At 50.2% G+C, this 19,979-nt stretch overlaps 1 protein-coding gene across 4 annotated transcripts in view; it reads left to right on the forward strand.

The window, feature by feature from the left end:
• LOC117092861 overlaps positions 1-19,979 on the forward strand; it is a 129,068-nt gene that overhangs the window by 15,569 nt on the left and 93,520 nt on the right. For 2 of the 4 annotated variants that reach the window (XM_033227085.1, XM_033227082.1), the window contains exon 2: positions 3,807-4,837. The exons of the other annotated variants lie outside the window; for them this stretch is intronic. In XM_033227085.1, coding sequence (XP_033082976.1) covers positions 3,807-3,811 — 5 coding nt within the window. In that variant the 3' untranslated portion in view covers positions 3,812-4,837. Of the gene's footprint in view, positions 1-3,806; positions 4,838-19,979 lie in introns of those variants that run through there. 4 annotated transcript variants of the gene reach the window in all.

Consider the following 19,979-nt stretch of genomic DNA (forward strand, 5'->3'; position numbering starts at 1 on the left):
CCTGAATTCCGTGGGAAAACTCTGAAAACTTTGGGTTTCATCTAAGGCAAGCTTGTCCAACCCACGGCTCATGGGCCACATGTGGCCCAGGACAGCTTTGAATGCAGCGCAACACAAATTTGTAAATTTTCTTTTTTTTTTTTTTTTTTTTTTTTTTTTTTTTGAGACGGAGTCTTGCTCTGCCGCCCAGGCTGGAGTGCAGTGGCCGGCTTCTCAGCTCACTGCAAGCTCCGCCTCCCGGGTTCACGCCATTCTCCTGTCTCAGCCTCCCGAGTAGCTGGGACTACAGGCGCCCGCCTCGTCGCCCGGCTAGTTTTTTGTATTTTTTTTCTTAGTAGAGACGGGGTTTCACCGTATTAGCCAGGATGGTCTCGATCTCCTGACCTCGTGATCCGCCCGTCTCGGCCTCCCAAAGTGCTGGGATTACAGGCTTGAGCCACCGCGCCCGGCAAATTTGTAAATTTTCTTAAAACATTATGAGATTTGTGCGTGCGTGTGTGTGTATGTGTGTGTGTTTAGCTCTTTAGCTATCATTAGTGTTAGTGTATTTTATGTGTGGCCCAAGACAATCCAGTTCTCCCATTGTGGCCCAAAGAAGCCAAAAGATTGGACACCCCAGATCTAAGGGGTTGAGAGCTTGAGTCCTAACCATGCTACCTCCCGGCGCTGCCGCCTTGAGTAACTTGCTTTACCTGTGTCACATTTCCCTTCGGTTATAAAATGGGGGTAATAACAGGGGAAGCTTTTGTAGGGCCTGAAGCTTCTGCAATTTGGAGGGCTCTCTTATAAATTCTAAAAGGGAAGCACTTCCCCTGCAGGATCTGGGAAGGGCCCCTGCAAGGGAGAGGCCCTGAAGGTTTTAATGTCCTCAGCATCACTGAAAACCCACCTCTGATCATGGTATTTACTTCACAGGGCCCTGGGGAGTACGGGATGTGTCTTAAATATCTGGCATCTGGTGGGAATGTGGTGAGTTCATTCCCAGACTACAAACTCAGGTGTACAGGGAACATCACTCCCCCAACCCCATGCTTCCTTTTTTTTTTTTTTTTTTGACAGAGTCTTGCTTTGTCACCCAGGCTGGAGCGTAGTGGCACAATCTTGGCTCACTGCCATCTCCACTTCCCGGGTTTATGTGATTCTCCTGCCACAGCCTCCCAAGTAGCTGGGATTACAGGCACCCGCCACCACACCCAGCTGATTTTTCTATTTTTAGTAGAGACAGGGTTTCACCATGTTGGCCAGGCTGGTCTCGAACTCCTGAGCTCAAGTGATCCGCCTGCCTTGGCATCCCAAAGTCCTGGGATTGCAGGCGTGAGCCACTGTGCCCAACCCCATGCTTCCTTTAAATTAGGAACATCACTTCCTTTACATGCCATAACCTACCTGAAGTTCTGACACCAAACCCCTACTTTCACTGAGCTGGCAAACACGCTCCTTGTGTCACTCTTGAAGTTTTTTTTTTTTTTTTTTTTTTTTTTTTTTGAGGCGGAGTCTCGCTCTGTCTCCCGGACTGGAGTGCAGTGGCCGGATCTCAGCTCACTGCAAGCTCCGCCTCCCGGGTTTACGCCATTCTCCTGCCTCAGCCTCCCGAGTAGCTGGGACTACAGGCGCCCGCCACCTTGCCCAGCTAGTTTTTGTATTTTTAGTAGAGACGGGGTTTCACCGTGTTAGCCAGGATGGTCTCGATCTCCTGACCTCGTGATCCGCCCGTCTCGGCCTCCCAAAGTGCTGGGATTACAGGCTTGAGCCACCGCGCCCGGCCACTCTTGAAGTTTTAAGTCCACCTTTCTCTGAAGTAGAGTCAAGGCCTGGGAGTGAGGGGAAGGATTTGTTGTCCCTTGGTTGTCTGTTCACCCCGGTCATGGCTGAAGCATCTAATGTCCCTTTCTGAAGGTGGCCTCAAATCTTCAGCCCTCCACTGCTTCTGAGCTGTGCATGGGACTTGGGGATCTTTGAGGGGTGCCCAAGGAGTGCCACGTAGCACTCCTGCTTGTGAGGACAGCTCTGTTGGTGGATCTACTGGCTCTAACTCTAGGTCACATCAAAGATCCTCCCCTGAGAATAAACCATGGTGGCTAAAGCATCGGATTGGGTGCAGGCAGAATTGAGGTCAAATCCTGCAAAACCTGTTTTCCTCATCTGCAGAATGGGGAATATGCTAACAATACCTCCCTCATCAAATTGGTGTGAAGAATTCAATGTCTTGGTGTTTGTAAAGGGCTTAGGATAGTGTCTGACCTATAGTCCATGGGCTGTCTTGATGCAGGTCATCATCTCACCCTTATTCATTATTGGATGGAGAAACCAGGGTCCCAGAGACACTGGCTGGCTGGGGCAAGATCACCACTCATGCCTATCAACAGCTGGGTTAAAGGTGCCAAAGATATGCTTATTCGATTTGCAGGTGACCCAAAACTAGATGCAGTGGCTGGTATTTTAAATGACCAAACAAGGGCCCAAAAGCCCCTAAAGCAGATGAGATGATGGACTAACCCCGCTAGGGATGGATATAAAATTAAAAGGTTTTGCATGAAAGAGATTTTGGCTGAAGGTTCATTGTACATTGAGATAGTTGCCCCAAATGATTGTGATCTCAGGCTGAGTCTATAGAGGTATAGGTTGACGATGAGGGAGATAATAGCTGGAGGGTTGTGCTCAACTCTGGTTGTCATACATTTGAGGAGACAGGAAGAGACCAGAGTCCAGTTTGTGGAGGGTAAAGGATAGTGAGGAACTAGGGATACTGATCTTGCAGAAGAGAAGACTCAAAGGGGCAGAGGCAGGAACAGTGGTATAACCCTGCCTGGCTCCAAGGGCAGAACTGGCACCCATGGAGATAACAGGGGAATGAGAACCAGCTCTGTGGCTATCAGAACTGTCCCACAGTGAATCAGAGTGCCTTCAGAGGTAGTGAGCTCCCCATCACCAATTGTATGCAAGCAGAGTGAGGAAAGGATTCCCGTTTCCAGCTCTCAGATGGTTTTATCAACAACAAAAAAACTAGACCCTACTGATAAAAATTTCTGTTGGCTATATATATACACATATAGTCAACAAATATGGAATCCATATATTCCCTATTTTAAGGTTTATTTTATTTTATTTTTGAGACAGGGTCTCACTCTGTCACCCAGGCTAAAATGTAGTGCAGGATCTTGGCTCACAGTTTAAGCCATTCTCCCACCTCAGCCTCCTGAGTAGCTGGGACTGCAGGCACCTGCCAATACATACCTGGCTAATTTTTATATTTTTTGTAGAGATGAGGTTTCGCCATGTTGCCCAGGCTGGTCTCAAGCTCTTGGGCTCAAGCAATCCACCTGCCTCGGCCTCCCAAAGTGCTGGGATTACAGGTGTGAGTCACCACACCCAGCATACTTTAAGAAAATTAATATTATAGAAATTGGAACTAATTTACAATTAATGCGTAGGTTTACTGTATCCTTCCTTCCTGAAAAGTTGTTATTTGAATCAAAATGAAGTATATGATTGAGCAGGTTTTTTGGACAATCTGTTTTTCATCTTTCAATCTATTTTTCACTTTTGTGATTAGAATGTATGTCTTGAATTTAAAAACAAATTATCTAAATAAACAACAAATATTAAAAAATCCAGCCTTCTTAGTGAAGGCCACATTCAATCTATTGAATACATCTTCCGCTGACATTTCACCTTGTCGCCGCTGCCCTGGCCTCTGAAATAGAATGGAGACCGGCTATTAAACCAGTTTTTAGCAAATTTGTAGCAGTAGGTTCTTGGCTGGGGGAAGAAAATTCCACTTATCAAGAGATGTTATTCCTTCAAAGGATGAGAACCTACTTCTTCATAAAGACAATTTGGAGGGAGCTTTTTGTTCTGCGGGGACAACATCTGGATTTGAATACATCCATGCTCAAAAGGAGATTTCTCATAATGAACCCAACTGAAAGCACTCAGAGTACAAGGACCAGTGAGCTTTCAAAAGGAGACACTTCAGGAGACTCGCCAGGGGCCCTCGTATCCCCGGCAGCGCGAGTTTTGGAGGTCAGTGGAGGGCTCTCGCGTCATGCATGTAACTTTCATACTCAAATACTTATCTTCATCCTCTACTCCTCACCCCCACTGCAGAAACTTGGAGCTTGAATTCATTTAAAAACATTTGTGGTTTCAGAAGTCTCCTTTTTCTTATAAAGCTGCCAAGATCTTAGAATGAAAGGCATTTTTAGAGATGAGAAAGAAGGAAACCAGGTGAAGGAAGGCCTGGCTCTCAGCCGTGGGTCTGTAAAGCTGACACGTGGGACATGGCCACCTGCAGACCCTGCAGGCAGCTGGGCGGAGGCACCGACAGGGCCCTGGGTTTGAATCCCTGCTCTGCCAGTCATTTCCACGGTGATCTTGGCGGAAGTTTTGTAACCTCTGGGCCCCGCGACGCCCCTTCCTGGAGCCTGGATCCGAAACGAAGCCCCTTGGAGCCCTGACATCAGAGGTGACGCTACTCTTCGCAGGCAATGACTTGGCAGAATGTGATGCCACTCCCTAACCCGCGTCCAGGCTGACAGGGTGTGTGCTGCCTCCCACCAGGTGGTCTGGCTGCTTTGATGGATCTCCTAACATCCCTGCACCCCAGAGCCCTCAGTGCTGGCAGACCTTCACTCACTCCTCGGTTGCAACCCGTTCTCATATAGCGGGTCCCACAGGCTGGCCTATGGCGCCCCCTGCTGGTGACTGCAGGGAGAAGGGTGCCCTAAGTCAAAGGAAGTCCTTCCTGGGGGTCTAATCTCTACCTTTTGCCTGATGAGGCAGCTGAGGTGGTTGGCTTTCTTCTCCACCCCAGAAAATAAAGTCATATGGAGTCCAAGCAGTTATTTTTCTCTGCTAGGCCGGGCCATCATAAGCCCCAAACGGAGGGGTCCCCTGGAATGAGCCCTATGCGGGCTTTCTATTCAGGGAGTAGGGCTGTGGTGAGGATGGAGTGCATGTGTGGGGGCTCTCACCTGGGTGTGGGAAGATCAGAGGGACCCCAGAGGTTAGCGTTTGCAGATGAAAAAATGAAGGTAGGGGCCGGGCGCTGTGGCTCATGCCTGTAATCCCAGCACTTTGGGAGGCTTAGGCAGGTGGATTACGAGGTCAGGAGATTGAGACCATCCTGGCTAACACGGTGAAACCCCTTCTCTACTAAAAATACAAAAAAAAAAAAAAAAAAAAAAAAAATAGCGGGTGTGGTGGCGGGAGCCTGTAGTCCCAGCTAATCAGGAGGCTGAGGCAGAGAATGGCATGACCCTGGGAGGCAGAGCGTGCAGTGAGCCGAGATCACGCCACTGCACTCCAGCCTGGGCCACTGAGCAAGACTCTGTCTCAAAAAAAATTAAGGTAGGAAGCTTCAGCCTGAAGGTAAAGTTTTGAGGCAGCCCTAACCCATTGCCCTCCTGGGACCGGTTTTATCAGCATTTCCCTGTAATTGGTGAAGGGCCTTCAGTTAGCCATTTCTCTGAAGATTAGAGGAAGCAAGAGAGATGTGAGTTAAACACAAGGCAGGACTTCTCAATGATGGGGGATGTCAGACCTCAGAAAGGGGAGCAAAGGAACCTTCCCATTGAGGGCAGCCTCCAGTGAGGTGGGGTCCAGGTCAGGCGGGTGAGATGGCCCCCAACACTGTCCATCTGGAGGGGCCTGGGACTAGGGTATAGTCTACGGGGGTCTCAGGATGGAAAGGCCTCTTGAGAGGCTCCTGGTGGCTAGGACTTTTGTGGATGGGGTGGTGAGGATGGGCAGGGGGAAAGACTGAGTTCCAGAGGCATTACTACCCCCATCCTCCCCTGCCTGGTAAACTCATCTTCCTGACCCACTGGCTTGCCTCCTCCGTGGACACTGCCTGGTCCCTGTGCAAGGTCACGTTGCTTGCCCTCCATGAGCTCCCGTCCCCCTGCTGAAGATGAGCGTTCTGAGGGAGCGGAACCAAGTGGGCGGGACTCCAGGGGCATTGAAGGGCTTCCTCCTCTCCCCTCCCCTCCCCTGTCCTCTCCCCTCTCCTGTCCTCTCCCCTCCCCTGTCCTCTCTGCTCTCTGTCCTCTCCCCATCTCTTCTCTCTTTCTCCCTCTCTCTCTCTTTCACTCTTTCTTCAACCAGAGCAGCTCCATTTATTATTCTGTCCAAAATTTTTATTGCATAAACATTTCCACAGTTAAAATAATTTTTTCAAAAACACAGTTCTGCTCCTCCTCTCTCCTTTCCTTCCTCAACAATTCAGTCCTAAATCCATTACATGCAGGAAAGCAAGGGAACGGGGGAACCATGGATGAACACAGCAGGATGTCCTAGCAGATTGAGGAGGGGGACCACTGGGGAAGGCAGGCGGGCCCGGGGGTGTCAGAGTACAAATGAGTGAGGGGCTGTCACCCCTATGGGGTCAGCCTGATGTGGGTGTCAGAGCCCAGGCAGACAAAGCAAGGCAGCCATGTGGGGGATGGCTCCAGTGTGGGAAGCCAGAGCCAGTCGGAAGTGGGATGTCAGAGCCTACAGCTGAGTAAGGAGGGTGTCTCAGTGGGGGAAAGGGGTAGCCCTGTGCAGAAAGTCAGAGTGCCCAGGTCACCCCTCCATCAAGACTCAGGGCCCTGCCTGCCCTGCATCTGCCCCAATTCTTTCTAAAGCCAAGCTTAGCTGGACCAAGGAAGACCCTGGGCCGCTTCTCAGTTGAACTCACTGAGCACCAGGACGTGCCAGGTGGGATTAGATGTGCCAGGTGCTGGAGTTAGAGCCAGGCTGCAGCAAGACAGACAGGTCTCAGCCTGTGTGAAGCCCACAGCCCAGCAAGAAGGATGGACACGGAGGCTGCCATCACAGAACATGAGCTCATTAAGCCCTTGGGGTCCCTAGGTGTGCAGTTTGGGGACCACCGGACAAGAATTCTGCCTCAAATAAAATGGGTGCCACTTAGCAGCTGCTAAGATGTCTTCTCTGAGCTTTTCTGAGAAGCAGCCCGGGAGGTGGCAGGCTCACCATCTACCCTGAGTAGCTTCTGAAGCCAGGCAGGGGTCATGTGGAGCTTGAGGGCAGCAGCTGCCCCTGCCTGGAGAAAGTGTCTCTGAGCAGGGCCAGGGGCCCCTGGACAGGTGTTGGAGGTGTCCTTCCGGGCCTGGTGGAAGTGGGCTAGGGGCTGTGAGTTAGAAGACTTTTGTAGGCCGAGGCACTGGGTAGACACCCCACCCCCAGCCATCTGTGGACCCTCTGTGACCCTTTATGCTCCATCTGTCCCCTCCACAGTCACCGGAGAAACAGGACCTGGGAATTCTGCCTTGGTGGCTAAAGCAGAAGTCACTGCCCTCCTAACACCACTCATTGAACTGCACACTTTCACTGCCAGTCCTTGTGTGATTTGATCTTTGCAAACCAGAGATAGTACTGTTACTAATTTCCCTGCAGGAAAGAGGAAGTTAAGGATATGAGGTTGAGTAAATTGCCCTCAGGATCAGAGGTGAGGCCCGGAATCCCGACAGACTCCCACTCCCAGCACCTTCCAGGCACCCGCAGCCTCTTCCAGGCCTTTCCCCTCCCTGCCGCTTTCTAATGCTAATTGAGGGAATGAGTTTCCTTGGCCTAAGAGTGGGCTGGGTCCGGGACTGGGGCCCAAGGCTTAGGCAATCCCAAGGGACTGGAAAGGAAAACAGGTCAGGAGTCGGGACCCTTTCCCAACACCATGGACCAGCTCCCAGGTCCCCTCTTGGGCGTGGGGGATTTGGAGTAGGATGACTATATAATTAGTCATCCAGATTAGGACACGTTTGGGAATGAAAGGGAGTGTCATTAAAAGTTACCCTAGGGCGGCTGGGCATGGTAGCTCACGCCTGTAATCCCAGCACTTTGGGAGGCTGAGGCGGGTGGATCCAGAGGTAAGGAGTTCGAGACCAGCCTGGCCAATATAGTGAAACCCCATCTCTACTGAAAATAAAAAAATTAGGCCAGTGGCTCACGCCTGTAAACCCTGCACTTTGGGAGACCGAGGCGGGTGAATCACCTGAGGTCAGGAGTTTGAGACCAGCCTGGCCAACATGATGAAATCCCATCTCAAAAAAAAAAAAAAGCAAAAGAAAAAGAAAAATTAGCCTGATGTGGTGGTGGTGTGCGCCTGTAATCCCAGCTACTTGGGAGGCTGAGGCAGGAGAATTGCTTAAACCTGGGAGGTGGAGGTTGCAGTGAGCTGAGATGGTGCCACTGCACTCCAGCCTGGGCGACAAGAAAAAAAAAAGTTAGTTGGGATGGTGGCGTGCACCTGTAGTCCCAGCTACTCAGGAGGCTGAGGCAGGAGAATTGCTTGAATCTGGGAGGCGGAGGTTGTGGTGAGCCAAGATGGTGCCACTGCACTCCAGCCTGGGCAACAGAGCGAGACTCCGTCTCAAAAAAAAAAAAAAAGTTACCTTAGGGCAACAGCTGAGAACCCCCACGAGGTCATCCTATGATGGAACCCCCGCCCTGCTCTCCCCTCCGCAGCTTCAGACCCCCACACCCTCTCCTGCTGCTGTGTCTCCAGCTGATGCTGAAAGGGAAAGCAGCCACTCCCTGGCCGGTTACCTGCCCAGCACTCCACAGAGCTTGTGTTTTGGGACCTTCATGACACTGTGAGTCCCATTTTATTATAGAGACACTGAGGCCCAGAAGAAACCTGCCTGAAAACACACAGGTGGTGAGTGGTGGAGCTGGGATTTGAACCTAGGGAGGCTGGCTTTCCTTTGAAGGATTATAAGAACATTTTAATTGGTTTGGCTCGCAAGAATTGAACTGCCAAGGAATGAGGCTTCCCAAGCCTTTCATCAGACCTTCCGCAGTCTCTCTTAGCTGTCTTCAGTTCAGGAATATCATTAAAAGGAACTCTGCAGCCTGGGCAACATGGTGAAACCTTTCTCTACTAAAAAAATTTGAAAATTAGCCAGGTGTGGTGGCACGAACCTGTGGTCCCAGCTACTACTTTGGAGGCTGAGGTGGAAGGATCACCTGAGTCTGGGAGGCAGAGGTTGCAGTGAGCCGGGATTGTGCCACTGCCCTCCAGCCTAGGCGACAGAGAGAGAACCTGTCTCTACAAAAATATTTAAAAATTACCTGGGCGTGTTGGCACGTGCCTATAGTCTCAGCTACTCAGGAGGTTGAGGTGGGAGAATTGCTTGAGCCCCAGAGTTTGAGGCTATAGTGAGCCATGACGCTCCAGCCTGAGTGACAGAGGGAGACTCCATCAAAACAAAACACAAAACAAAACAAAAACCCAAAAAGGCTGGCGAGGCGGCTCACACCAGTAATCCCAGCACTTTGGGATGCTGAGAGACGGGAAGATTGCTTGACCTGGGAGTTCTAGACTAGCCTGGGCAACATAACAAGACCCTGTCTCTACAAAAAACAAAAACAAAAACAAAACAAAAACAAAAACAAAATAGCTGGGCGTGGTGGCATATGCCTGTGGTCCCAGCTACTCCGGGAGGGGTGCTGAGGTGGGAGAATCCCTTGAGGCCAGGAAGTCGAGGTTGCAGTCAGCTGTGATTGTGCCACTGCACTCCAGCCTGGGTGACAGAGCTAAACCCTGCCTCCTAAAAAAAGGAAGTGAGTGGCAGGTATGAGGGAGGGGGATGTGTGGGGGAGGGGGATGTGTGGGGGAGGGGGATGTGTGGGGGAGGGGAATGTGTGGAGGAGGGAGGGAGGTGCACTCAGCAGGGGCAATGTGTAAGGAGTACGCAATGGAAGGGAGGCAGCCGGATGTCACTAGTCAAAGTTAACATTTATTATGGACCCACTGCATACCAGGCTCTATTTAAAGTGTTTTCAAGGTACTATTCTATTTAATCCTCCCACCAACCCTATAAGCTGGGCTGTTTTACAGATCATCACTACGTTGAGCAAAACAGGCCACTTGCCCACCGTGACAGAGCTGGTAAGTGGCAGAGCCAGGACCATCCAGACGGCTCAGCTTCCAAGCCAGCAAGCCTCATCGCCATGCAGTTTCTCCCCAGGGAGGAAGGATGCTTCTGGCCCAGGGTCCAGGATGTTCTACCCTCCTTTCTCTAGGATATCCAGTGGGCCAGTCTTTAGTGAGGGGAGAGTGCATGGTCCAGCCTTCTGGGGGCACCCAGAGTGTCCCTTTCCACCTCCAGCTTCCCGCTTCTGCTCCACCGCCTCCCTGCAGGAGGCTCCGGGAAGGTAGAGATGGAGCTGTGGTCCTCACCGCCCTCTGTGGCAGCTCATTTTCATTCATTTTCTTTAAATGCTTCTTGCTCTGTTTTTAAATCTAATTTTTCAGCTTCTTTTTTATCTTCACTCAAGTTGCTTTAATGAAACGAAAATGTCTGTTTCCCTCTGCTGAAACTGCCCGGGAATTTCAATATAAAACAAACAAGTTGGCTTTTAAAATTAAAATTTTATGGGTGGCATTTCCTCATTTAATGGGTGGCACAAAAGACTGGAGTAAAACCAATTAACATGGGGTTGAGACTCGGTGTTCAGAAAAATTAAACAACAGAAGCGTGGTGCGCGGGGAGCCAGGAACAGTTCGAGCAGAGGCTGGGGAGGTGCACGGGTAAGGCAGTCATGGAGGCTCCCCCCACTCCCTGGCAGCCGTGTGCACCCAGGTCAGGCACCAGCACGTGTAGGCACGCCAGCCTCAGCTCCCCACACAGCTCTACCCCCAGGACCCATGCCCAGGGGTTGGTGTGCACATCTACCTTGCACATTCAGACAGCAGGCGATAGTGGGGGCTGAGAACATGGAGGGGCAGGGGAGGCTGCCTTGGAGCCCTGGGGTCCTGGACACTGGAGTCTGGAGAGGCATTAGGAAGTAGCTAAGGTCTCTGCTAGGGCCAGAATTCACTCGGATAGTTATCCTCTGACACAATCTGAGTCCTACTCACAAGGGCCTCATCTTCATCACAGCTATGCCCCAGGGCCCAGACTGCACCAGGAGTGTGGCAAGTGCTGCATAGACGCTGGATGCCTGGACCAATGACTTCATTCCTGCAAACAAAACTAATGGAACTCCTGCTCTGCTGTGACACCCTCAGGGTGCGTGTCACCCCGCACAGGGTGTGTTTGGGGGTAGAAATGGTGAAGATGCCACAGGAGATCTGAGGAGCAGGGGCATGCCTGGGTGGGGCTGAGGGGAGAGAATGGCTCTGTGGAACTGGCAAGGGCAGAGTGAACAGGACTGGAGGAAGAGGCAGTCCGGGCAAGGGCAGGGTGGGGAGGGAGCTGAGAAATGGAGGTGGCTGAATCTGGCCTGGAAGGAAGTAGGTGTAAGAAGATGAGTCTGGAGAGACCAGTCGGGGCTGGCTTGTGAAGAGTGGCAGGTTGCTTTGACTTCATCTCAGGGCAATGGGGACTCGCTGCAGGTTCAGAGCAGGGTGATGTGATTCCAGGTGGCTTGGGGACACTGACTCTGGAGGCTGGTGGGAGGGAAGGGAGAGTCCCCGCCAGGTGTGCTGGTGTCCCTGCAGGCTAAGCTGAGGACTTGAGGCTGGTTGGTTAAGGTGACCTGTGGCTGCTGGGGGTGGGGAGGGAAGGCAGGGATGATGGTGGGGCCATTCTCTGAGCTGGGGAGCCTGGAGGAGGAGCAGGTTGGGAAAGCGGAGGGGTTCAGTTGTGGCAACATCAGCAGCCCCCCAATATAGACCCAACTGTGCTAAGGATATAGGAAGGAGATTTCAGACTGGCAGTGACAACTAGATCCCGTAAATATAGGGAGGGATATGGTGCCACAGCCCCCTAGGACTCCCCCCAACCCCAGGAGCCTCCCAGGAAAACAGGCCTCCCAGCTTCTCGGCAAAGGGCTCAGGCCACCTCTTTTGTTCCCTACATCTCTTTTCTTCCCACACTGGCCCTTTCTGTCCCCCACTGGGGCAGTGTTCTCCCCACCCTTTCTGTCCTCTTACCTCTCATTCAGTGGGAAGGACCACTCTGATTACAGGAACCCCCAGGGTAGCAAAAAGATGGGGGAGGCTAAGGGCATCACCTGCCCAATGTCAGGGGATTGAGCTGGTTGCCATGGCCACCGCCAGCATCCTTGGTCCTCCCCAGTCAGGTCTTCAGACCTGAAAATACACTCCCAGAGTCCTGCAGACTGTGGGCCCCAGGGTGACTGCCGGCAGGGGCGTGGCCAGGGGGTGCCAGTACTAATGGAACTCCTGCTCTGCTGCGACTCCCTCAGGGTGTATGTCACTCAGGAGGGTGTCTTTGAGGGAACATCTGTGGTCAGAGGAAGAAGGGCTTCCTAATTCAGGTCAGTGCTGATCCATTCCCATCAAAGTCCCTCCGAGGCCTGTCAGACGACCCAGGTGACGGTCTCTCTGAGAGCAATCTGAGAACCTGTCTGAGTTCCTCTCTTTGAGGCCTGTTTGAAGGCCTACAGACTGTCTGGGTTGGCCTAAGGGCCAGTAGCATAAAACCAAGATGGATGACCGAAGGCCAAGGCTGGCATTGACCCTTATCCCTTCATACAACAAAGAGTGAATGTGGCCAAGCTTGAAGTAGGTTCTTGTGGCCAGGGGGCTGGTGGAGTAGCTGGTGTTTTTCCTTTGATGATGGATTTTGTTTATCCCAAACCACAAAAAGGTTGGCCAGAACCCCCCCTTCCCCCTGACCATTTATCTGTACAGCTGGCTGGCTGACCTTGACATCTGGCAAAGGCAAAACACTTCTTGAAGACCTCACTGCCTGCCCACACCTCCCTGGGGAAAGAGACACAGTTGTGCCCTGTCTGAAATGGGCTTTTAAGTATGAATAGGGAATTCACCTGGCGAACAAGGCCAGGAAGAACCGTATTGACTGAGTGATACCAGTAAAGACACAGAAATGCGAAACAGTTCTCTGTGGGCCAAGAGAACAACTACATTGGTTTTTCTGGAGTCCAGAACTTGCAAGAGCTAGACATTCGAGTATCACATGAAATCACGTAAGAGAAAGAGTCTTACAAACCAGCGTACTGCACAAAACGAGGACTCACTGATACCGCCCATCTCTCCTGTTTGTTATGGGAACCAAATGAGTCGAGATGTGTGAAGTTGCGTTGTAAGCTGGAAAAGTGTTTATGAAAATGTTAATTAATACATTTAGAGAGTAGGTAGATTAAGTGTAAGAATGTGAAGATAGAACAGACAATTAAAATATCTGCTAATTTTTCTCTTGAATTCACATTTTAGGAAATGTTTATAAACTGAGAATTCTAATTACTTTTCTCCTTCACACCCTTTTCGGATGAGTACATTGTAAGAGAATTATAGTATCTGTTAAAAATACTGCCAATCCCAATGTATCAGTTGGGACTTCTTATAGAGAAAGGAACAGGAGATCCACTGCAACTTGGCTTAACCAGTAAATAGAATGTGTGGTCGGTGTGATTTGGAAGTCTGGAGGTATATTAGTCTGTTTTCACACTGCTGTAAAGATACTACTTGAGACTGGGTAATTTATAAACAAAAGAGGTTTAATTGACTCACAGTTCTGCAGGGCTGGGGAGACCTCAGGAAACTTACAATCATGGTGGCAGGTGAAGGAGAAGCAAGTAGTACCCTTTTCACAAGATGGCAGGAGGGGGAAGGAGAGAGAGAGAGAAGGAGAAAGGGAGGAAGAGAGGGAGACAGAGAGGGAGAGAGACAGGGAGGGAGAGAGAGGGAGGGAGAGAGGGAGGGAGGGAGAGAGGGAGGGAGGGAGAGAGGAGGGAGGGAGGGAGAGAGGGAGGGAGGGAGAGACAGGGAGAGAGAGAGGGAAGGAGGGAGAGAAGGAGAGAGAGAGGGAGAAAGGGAGAGAGACAGAGAGGGAAAGAGGGAGGGAGAGAGGGACAGAGGGAGAGAGGGAGGGAGAGAGGGAGAGAGACAGGGAGAGAGAGAGGGAAAGAGGGAGGGAGAGAGGGACAGAGGAGAGAGGGACAGAGGGAGAGAGGGACAGAGGGAGAGAGGGAGGGAGAGAGGGAGGGAAGGAGAGAGAGAGGGAGAGGGAGGGAGAGAGGGACAGAGGGAGAGAGGGAGGGAGGGCGAGAGAGGGAGAGAGGGAGGAAGAGAGGAAGAGACAGGTAGGGAGAGATGGAAAGAGGGAGAGACAGGGACAGAGGGGGAGAGGGAGGGAGAGAGAGGTAGAGAGGGAGGGAAGGAGAGAGACAGGGAGAGAGGGAGGGAGAGAGGAAGAGAGATGGGGAGAGAGAGAGGGAAAGAAGGAGAGAGAGAGGGAGAGGGAGGAGGGAGAGAGGGAGGAGGGAGAGAGACAGGGAGGAAGGGAGAGAGGAAGAGACGGAGGGAGAGAGGGGAAGAGGGAGAGAGGGACAGAGGGAGAGAGAGGGAGGGAGGAGAGAGAGAAAGAGGGAGGGAGGGAGGGACGGAAGGAGAGAAGAAGAGAGAGAGGGAGAGAGGAAGAGAGAGGAAAAGAGAGAGAGAGAGGGACAGAGGAAGGGAGGGAGGGAGAGAGAGAAAGAGGGAGAGAGGGAGGGACGGAAGGAGAGAAGAAGAGAGGGAGGGAGAGAGGAAGAGAGAGGGAGAGAGGAAGAGAGAGAGAGAGGGACAGAGGAAGGGAGGGAGGGAGAGAAGGGGGAGAGAGGAAGAGAGATGGGGAGAGAGAAAGGAAAAGAGGGAGGGAGAGAGGGAGAGAGAGAGAGGGAGAGAGACAGAGGGAGAGAGGGAGGGAGGGAGGGAGGGAGAGAGAGGGAAAGAGGGAAAGAGGGAGGGAGGGAGGAAGGGAGAGAGGAAGAGAGAGAGAGAGAGTGGGAGGGAGCGAGGGGAGAGAGGGAGAAAGATGGGGAAGGGGGGGACAGGGGGAGAGGGGGAGAGGGGGAGAGGGGGAGAGGGAGGGAGGGAGGGAGAATGAGCAGGGGAAACTGCCACTTTTAAACTATCAGATCTCGGGAGAACTCCCTCACTATCACGAGAACAGCCTGGGGGAAACCATCTTTATAATCCAATCACCTCCCACCAGTTCGTAATTGACATGCAGGGATTACAATTAGCAATGAGTTTTGGAGGCTGGGCACTATGGCTCACCCCTGTAATCCCAACACTTTGGGAGGCTGAGGTGGGTGAATCACGAGGTCAGGAATTCGAGACCAGCCTGGCCAACATAATGAAACCCTGTCTCTACTAAAAATACAAAAAAAATTAGCCGGGTGTGGTGGGACATGCCTGTAGTCCCAGCTACTCGGGAGGCTGAGGTGGGAGAATCGTGTGAACCTGGGAGGCAGAGTTTGCAGTGAGCTGAGATCGTGCCTTTGCACTCCAGCCTGGGTGACAGAGTGACATTCGGTCTCAAAAAAACAAAAAAAAAAAAACAAAAAAAAAAAAACAAAAAAAACCAGCCGGGTGTGGTGGCTCACACCTGTAATCCCAGCACTTTGGGAGGCTGAGGCGGGTGGATCACTTGAGGTCAGGAGTTCAAGACCAGCCTGGTCAACATGGTGAAACACTGCCTCTACTAAAAATACAAAATTAGCTGGGCATGGTGGCACATGCCTGTAATCCCAGCTACTTGGGAGGCTGAGGCAGGAGAATCACCTGAACCAGGGAGGCGGAGGTTGTAGTGAGCTGAGATTGTGCCATTGCACTCCAGCCTGGAAAACAAGAGCAAAACTCTGTCTCAAAACAAAAAAAAAAAAAGAGTTTTGGGTGGGGACACAGCCAAATCATATCAAGAGGTAAGACGAACCTCAAAGGGGATTTGATCCAGAGTTTGTTACTCTGGCTCAGGCCGGCTTCTCCTGGGCTTTTCCCTGTAAATCCTGGGAGAGAGAGGCTTCTCCTTGGCCAAAAATTCAGCACAATTCCTGAGCTGCACTTCTGATGGGACTAACATGGGTCAGGAGATGCGGAATGCCAGGCCTTAGCTCTGCATCAAGTGCCCATCACTGAAAGAATCACTGTGGTACCAGAGGCAGGTGAAATGGGTGCTGGGAGCCCAGCAGGATGCCTGCTATTCCTGGTTGCTCAGGTAGACCACTGGGTTTCAGATGTGCCACCCTGGAGTTGTGTTCAATTTCCTGCCCTCATTGCTGATTCATCATCTAGAATTGCTTTTCTCTGTAGCTCTTCCTTTGCGGCCATGATCCTGGGCCAGGCCTTGTCCCATCAAGCCACACTCAAACTCCTACCATAGTGTTTTTTTTTTTTTTTTTTTTTTTTTTTAGCTACTTAGTCACTAGCCTCTTTTCTTGCCAATACGTCTTCTTCCCTAGAGCTGCTCAAAAGCTTAACACATTTAATCACAGCAAAGAACACACATCACAGCTGATGTGATAAGACAAAAAACAATTTCAAAATTTATGGAAAAACTGTCATCATGTGCCAGAGACACAATTTTATAACTAGAAAACTCAATAAAAGTAACTAAAAACAATTAATTATAGCAAATGAAAAAGTTTAGGTCAGGCATGGTGGCTTATGCGTGTAATCCCAGCACTTTGGGAGGCCCAGGTAGGAGGATCGTTTGAGGCCAGGAGTCAGAGGCCAGCCTGGGCAACATAGCAAAACCCATCTCTGTAAAAATGAAAAAAGTTAGCTGGGCACGGTGGTGCACATTATTCAGGAGGCTGAGGTGGGAGGATCACTTGAGGCCAGGAGTTGGAGACCAGTCTGGGTCACAGAGCAAGACTCTGTGTCTATTTTTTTAATTAATTTTTTTTTACACTGCAGGAAGAGACCCTGTCTCTTAAAAAAAAAGTTTAGTAAGATGTCAGATACAAAATAATAAAAATTTAAAGCTCTTTTCTTTTTCTTTTTTTTTTGCAATGGCACAATCTTGGCTCACTGCAACCTCCGCCTCCCGGGTTCAAGCGATTCTCCTGCCTCAGCCTCCTGAGTAGCTGGGATTACAGGCGCGCACCACCATGCCTGGCTAATTTTTGTATTTTTAGTAGAAATGGGGTTTCACCATGCTGGTCAGGCTGGTCTTGAACTCCTGACCACGTGATCCACCTGCCTCGGCCTCCCAGAGTGCTGGGATTACAGGCATAAGCCACTGTGCCCCGGCCAGCTTTTTTCTATAATGGCAATAATCAGTTTTAATATATTGTAGCAGGTTATCTGAAGAAGAGGGTCTTCTTTTTTTTTTTTTTCAACTTAATGAAGCTTAGTTGGGGATAGTTGTTTTCTGGAAATCATGTTAATTTTAGAGGTGTAGACACGTGAACTTGAAGCACACCCCTTATTTTATTTCATTTTTAAGTTTTCTGTTTCTTTTTTTGAGACAGCCTTGCTCTGTCACCCAGCATGGAATGCAGAGGTGAGATCATAGTTCACTGCAGCCTCAAACTTCTGGGTTCAAATGATCCTCTCCCCTTGCCCTCACAAGTAGCTAGGACTACAGGCGTGACCCACCACACCTGACTAATTTATTTATTTAGTTTTGTAGAGATGGTGGTCTCACTATATTGCCCAGGCTGATCTCAAACTCATGAGATCTTCCCACCTTGGCCTCCCAAGGTCCTGAAATTACAGGCATGAGCCACGGTACCCAGCTTCTTCTCCCATTTTAATAAAGTCACCAGGACAGGTCCTTTATAGGAATAAGACAAGCACCACCTGCTTGTCTGGGAAGAGCCCTGGAAGAACTGTAAGTGGTGGAATGCAACCTGAGCTGTTAAAATATTCTGTTTCATAATGACTGCATTTCAAGCAGAGTTTGCTATGGATGTGACCTGGTTTTATGGTCTGGGGTGGGGGCAGGGGAGAACAGGGATTTTCAGGTGTGGGGAGGCCTGAGGAACATTTCATTGGTAGCTGTGCTCTCCCATACAGTAGGGATCCTGAGAATGGGTGTACAGTCCGGGGCCCCAAGGGAACACTGTGTAGCTGTTTGTCAGTGTAGCCGTGTAGGAACCCTGACTGCAGCAAATGAAGACAGAAGGAGGAAAGACAGTGGTGGGGGTTGGGGAGCGGGGGGACAGAGAGAGAGAGAGAGAGAGACAGACAGACACACACACAGAAACAGAGGTACAGACAGATATACACACACACACAGAGGCAGACACACACAGAGAGAGACAGAAACACAGAGAGAGGGAGAGACAGAGAGATAGGCAGACGGAGACAGACCCAGAGAAAGAGAGAGAGAGACAGAGAGAGACAAAGACAGAGACAGAGAGAGACAGACACAGAGAGACAGAGACAGACAGACACACACAGAGACTCACACACAGAGAGACAGAGAGACAGAAAAAGACAGACACAGAGAGAGACAAAGAGAGACAGAGACACAGAGAGACAGACAGACACAGAGAAAGAAGAGACAGAGAGCCAGAGAAAGAGACAGACAGAAATAGAAAGAGACAGAAACACAAAGAGAGGGAGAGACAGAGAGAGAGAGACAGACGGAGACAGACACAGAGAATGAGAGAGACTGACAGAGAGAGACAGGGAGAGAGAGAGACAAACACACACACAGAGACAGAGAAGGGGAGAGTGGAGGGGATGCAAAAGAAGCCGGCAGGAGAAGGAGCGGCGAGACAGTGAGGTGAGAAGTGGCCCCAGGACTGTGTGTGGAACACACAAGCACCTGTCTAGATCCCCTATATGCCAAAGTATAATTTCTCAAGATATTAAAACCATAATTCTCATGCAATACACAGTGAGCACCATCAAAACATTATTTAGCTCAATGAGAGACTCTTTGAACAAGGTGGTTCAAAGAATGAGAAACTCGCATGAAAAATGATGATGGAATAAGATACTAAATTAGATATGAAACCAGTTGATAGCCTATAGGACATTAAAACCATAACGTTTTGGGATTATTTTCTCTAGTGGATGGAAATCACTTGCTCCTTACCAGTTTTCTACAAGTAAACATCTAATTTTACAGAGCCTGGGCCCTAAGCAATAGTCAAATAGACTAGTCAAATAGAATGTCAAACATTCTCATTACTCCAAACAGGCTTGTTGGCCAATGCTTGGGGGCGTGGAGAGGATTTAAACCATATTTTTGCCTGTTTTGGAATCTCATGGAGAAATAAACTACATTTAGATGGAGTCTGGCTCTGTCGCCCAGGCTGGAGTGCAGTGGCCAGATCTTCAGCTCACTGCAATCTCCGCCTCCCGGGTTCACGCCATTCTCCTGCCTCAGCCTCCCGAGCAGCTGGGACTACAGGCGCCCGCCACCTCGCCTGGCTAGTTTTTTGTATTTTTAGTAGAGACGGGGTTTCACCGTGTTAGCCAGGATGGTCTCGATCTCCTGACTTTGTGATCCGCCCGTCTCGGCCTCCCAAAGTGCTGGGATTACAGGCTTGAGCCACCGCGCCCGGCCTGGAGTCATTTTTAATGGACTCTGAGAAGAAATATGAGCCACACTTGGGTCCCAACATGGTGAAGTGTGGCTCATAGAAGCAGTTTCACATAGTGCCTGTGGCCTGGGGGGCAACTTGTGGGGTGAGGAGATGGCCTGTACCCACCGCTGTGCCGGACTTTGAAGCATCTCTCCTTAGACTTCAGAGTCACATCAAGCTTTTCAATTTCTGGAGGTTTTTTTTTTTTTTTTTTTCTTTTAAAACTTTTATTTGTATTTATTTATTTATCTATTTACTTTTTAGTAATAGATTTACCCTGTCTCACTCTGTCACCCAGGCTGGAGTGCAGAGGCATGATCACGGCTCACTACAGCCCCGATCTCCTGGGTGCAGGTGATCCTCCCACCTCAGTCCCCTGAGTAACTGGGGCTATAGGCAGGTACCACTACATATTTTTCTGTTTTTAGTAGAGATGGGGTTTCACTATGTTGCCCAGACTAGTACTTTTTTAAAATTAAAACTTTTTAATTGTGTTAAAATTATACAAAACAAATAGAGCGTTTCAGCTTTTTTTTTTTTTTTTTTTTTTTTTTTTTTGGTGACAGAGTCTCACTCTGTTGACTGGGCTGCAGCAGCCTTGAACTCCTGGGCTCAAGCGATGCTCCCACCTCAGCCTCCTGAATACCTGGGACTACAGGTGTGCACCACCATGCCCAGCTAATTTTTTGATATATATATATAGATAGATAGATAGATAGAGATGGGGTTGTGTTGCAATG

Source organism: Trachypithecus francoisi, unplaced genomic scaffold (assembly GCF_009764315.1).
Source record: "Trachypithecus francoisi isolate TF-2019V2 unplaced genomic scaffold, Tfra_2.0 Lachesis_group12, whole genome shotgun sequence".
Taxonomy (NCBI): domain Eukaryota; kingdom Metazoa; phylum Chordata; class Mammalia; order Primates; family Cercopithecidae; genus Trachypithecus; species Trachypithecus francoisi.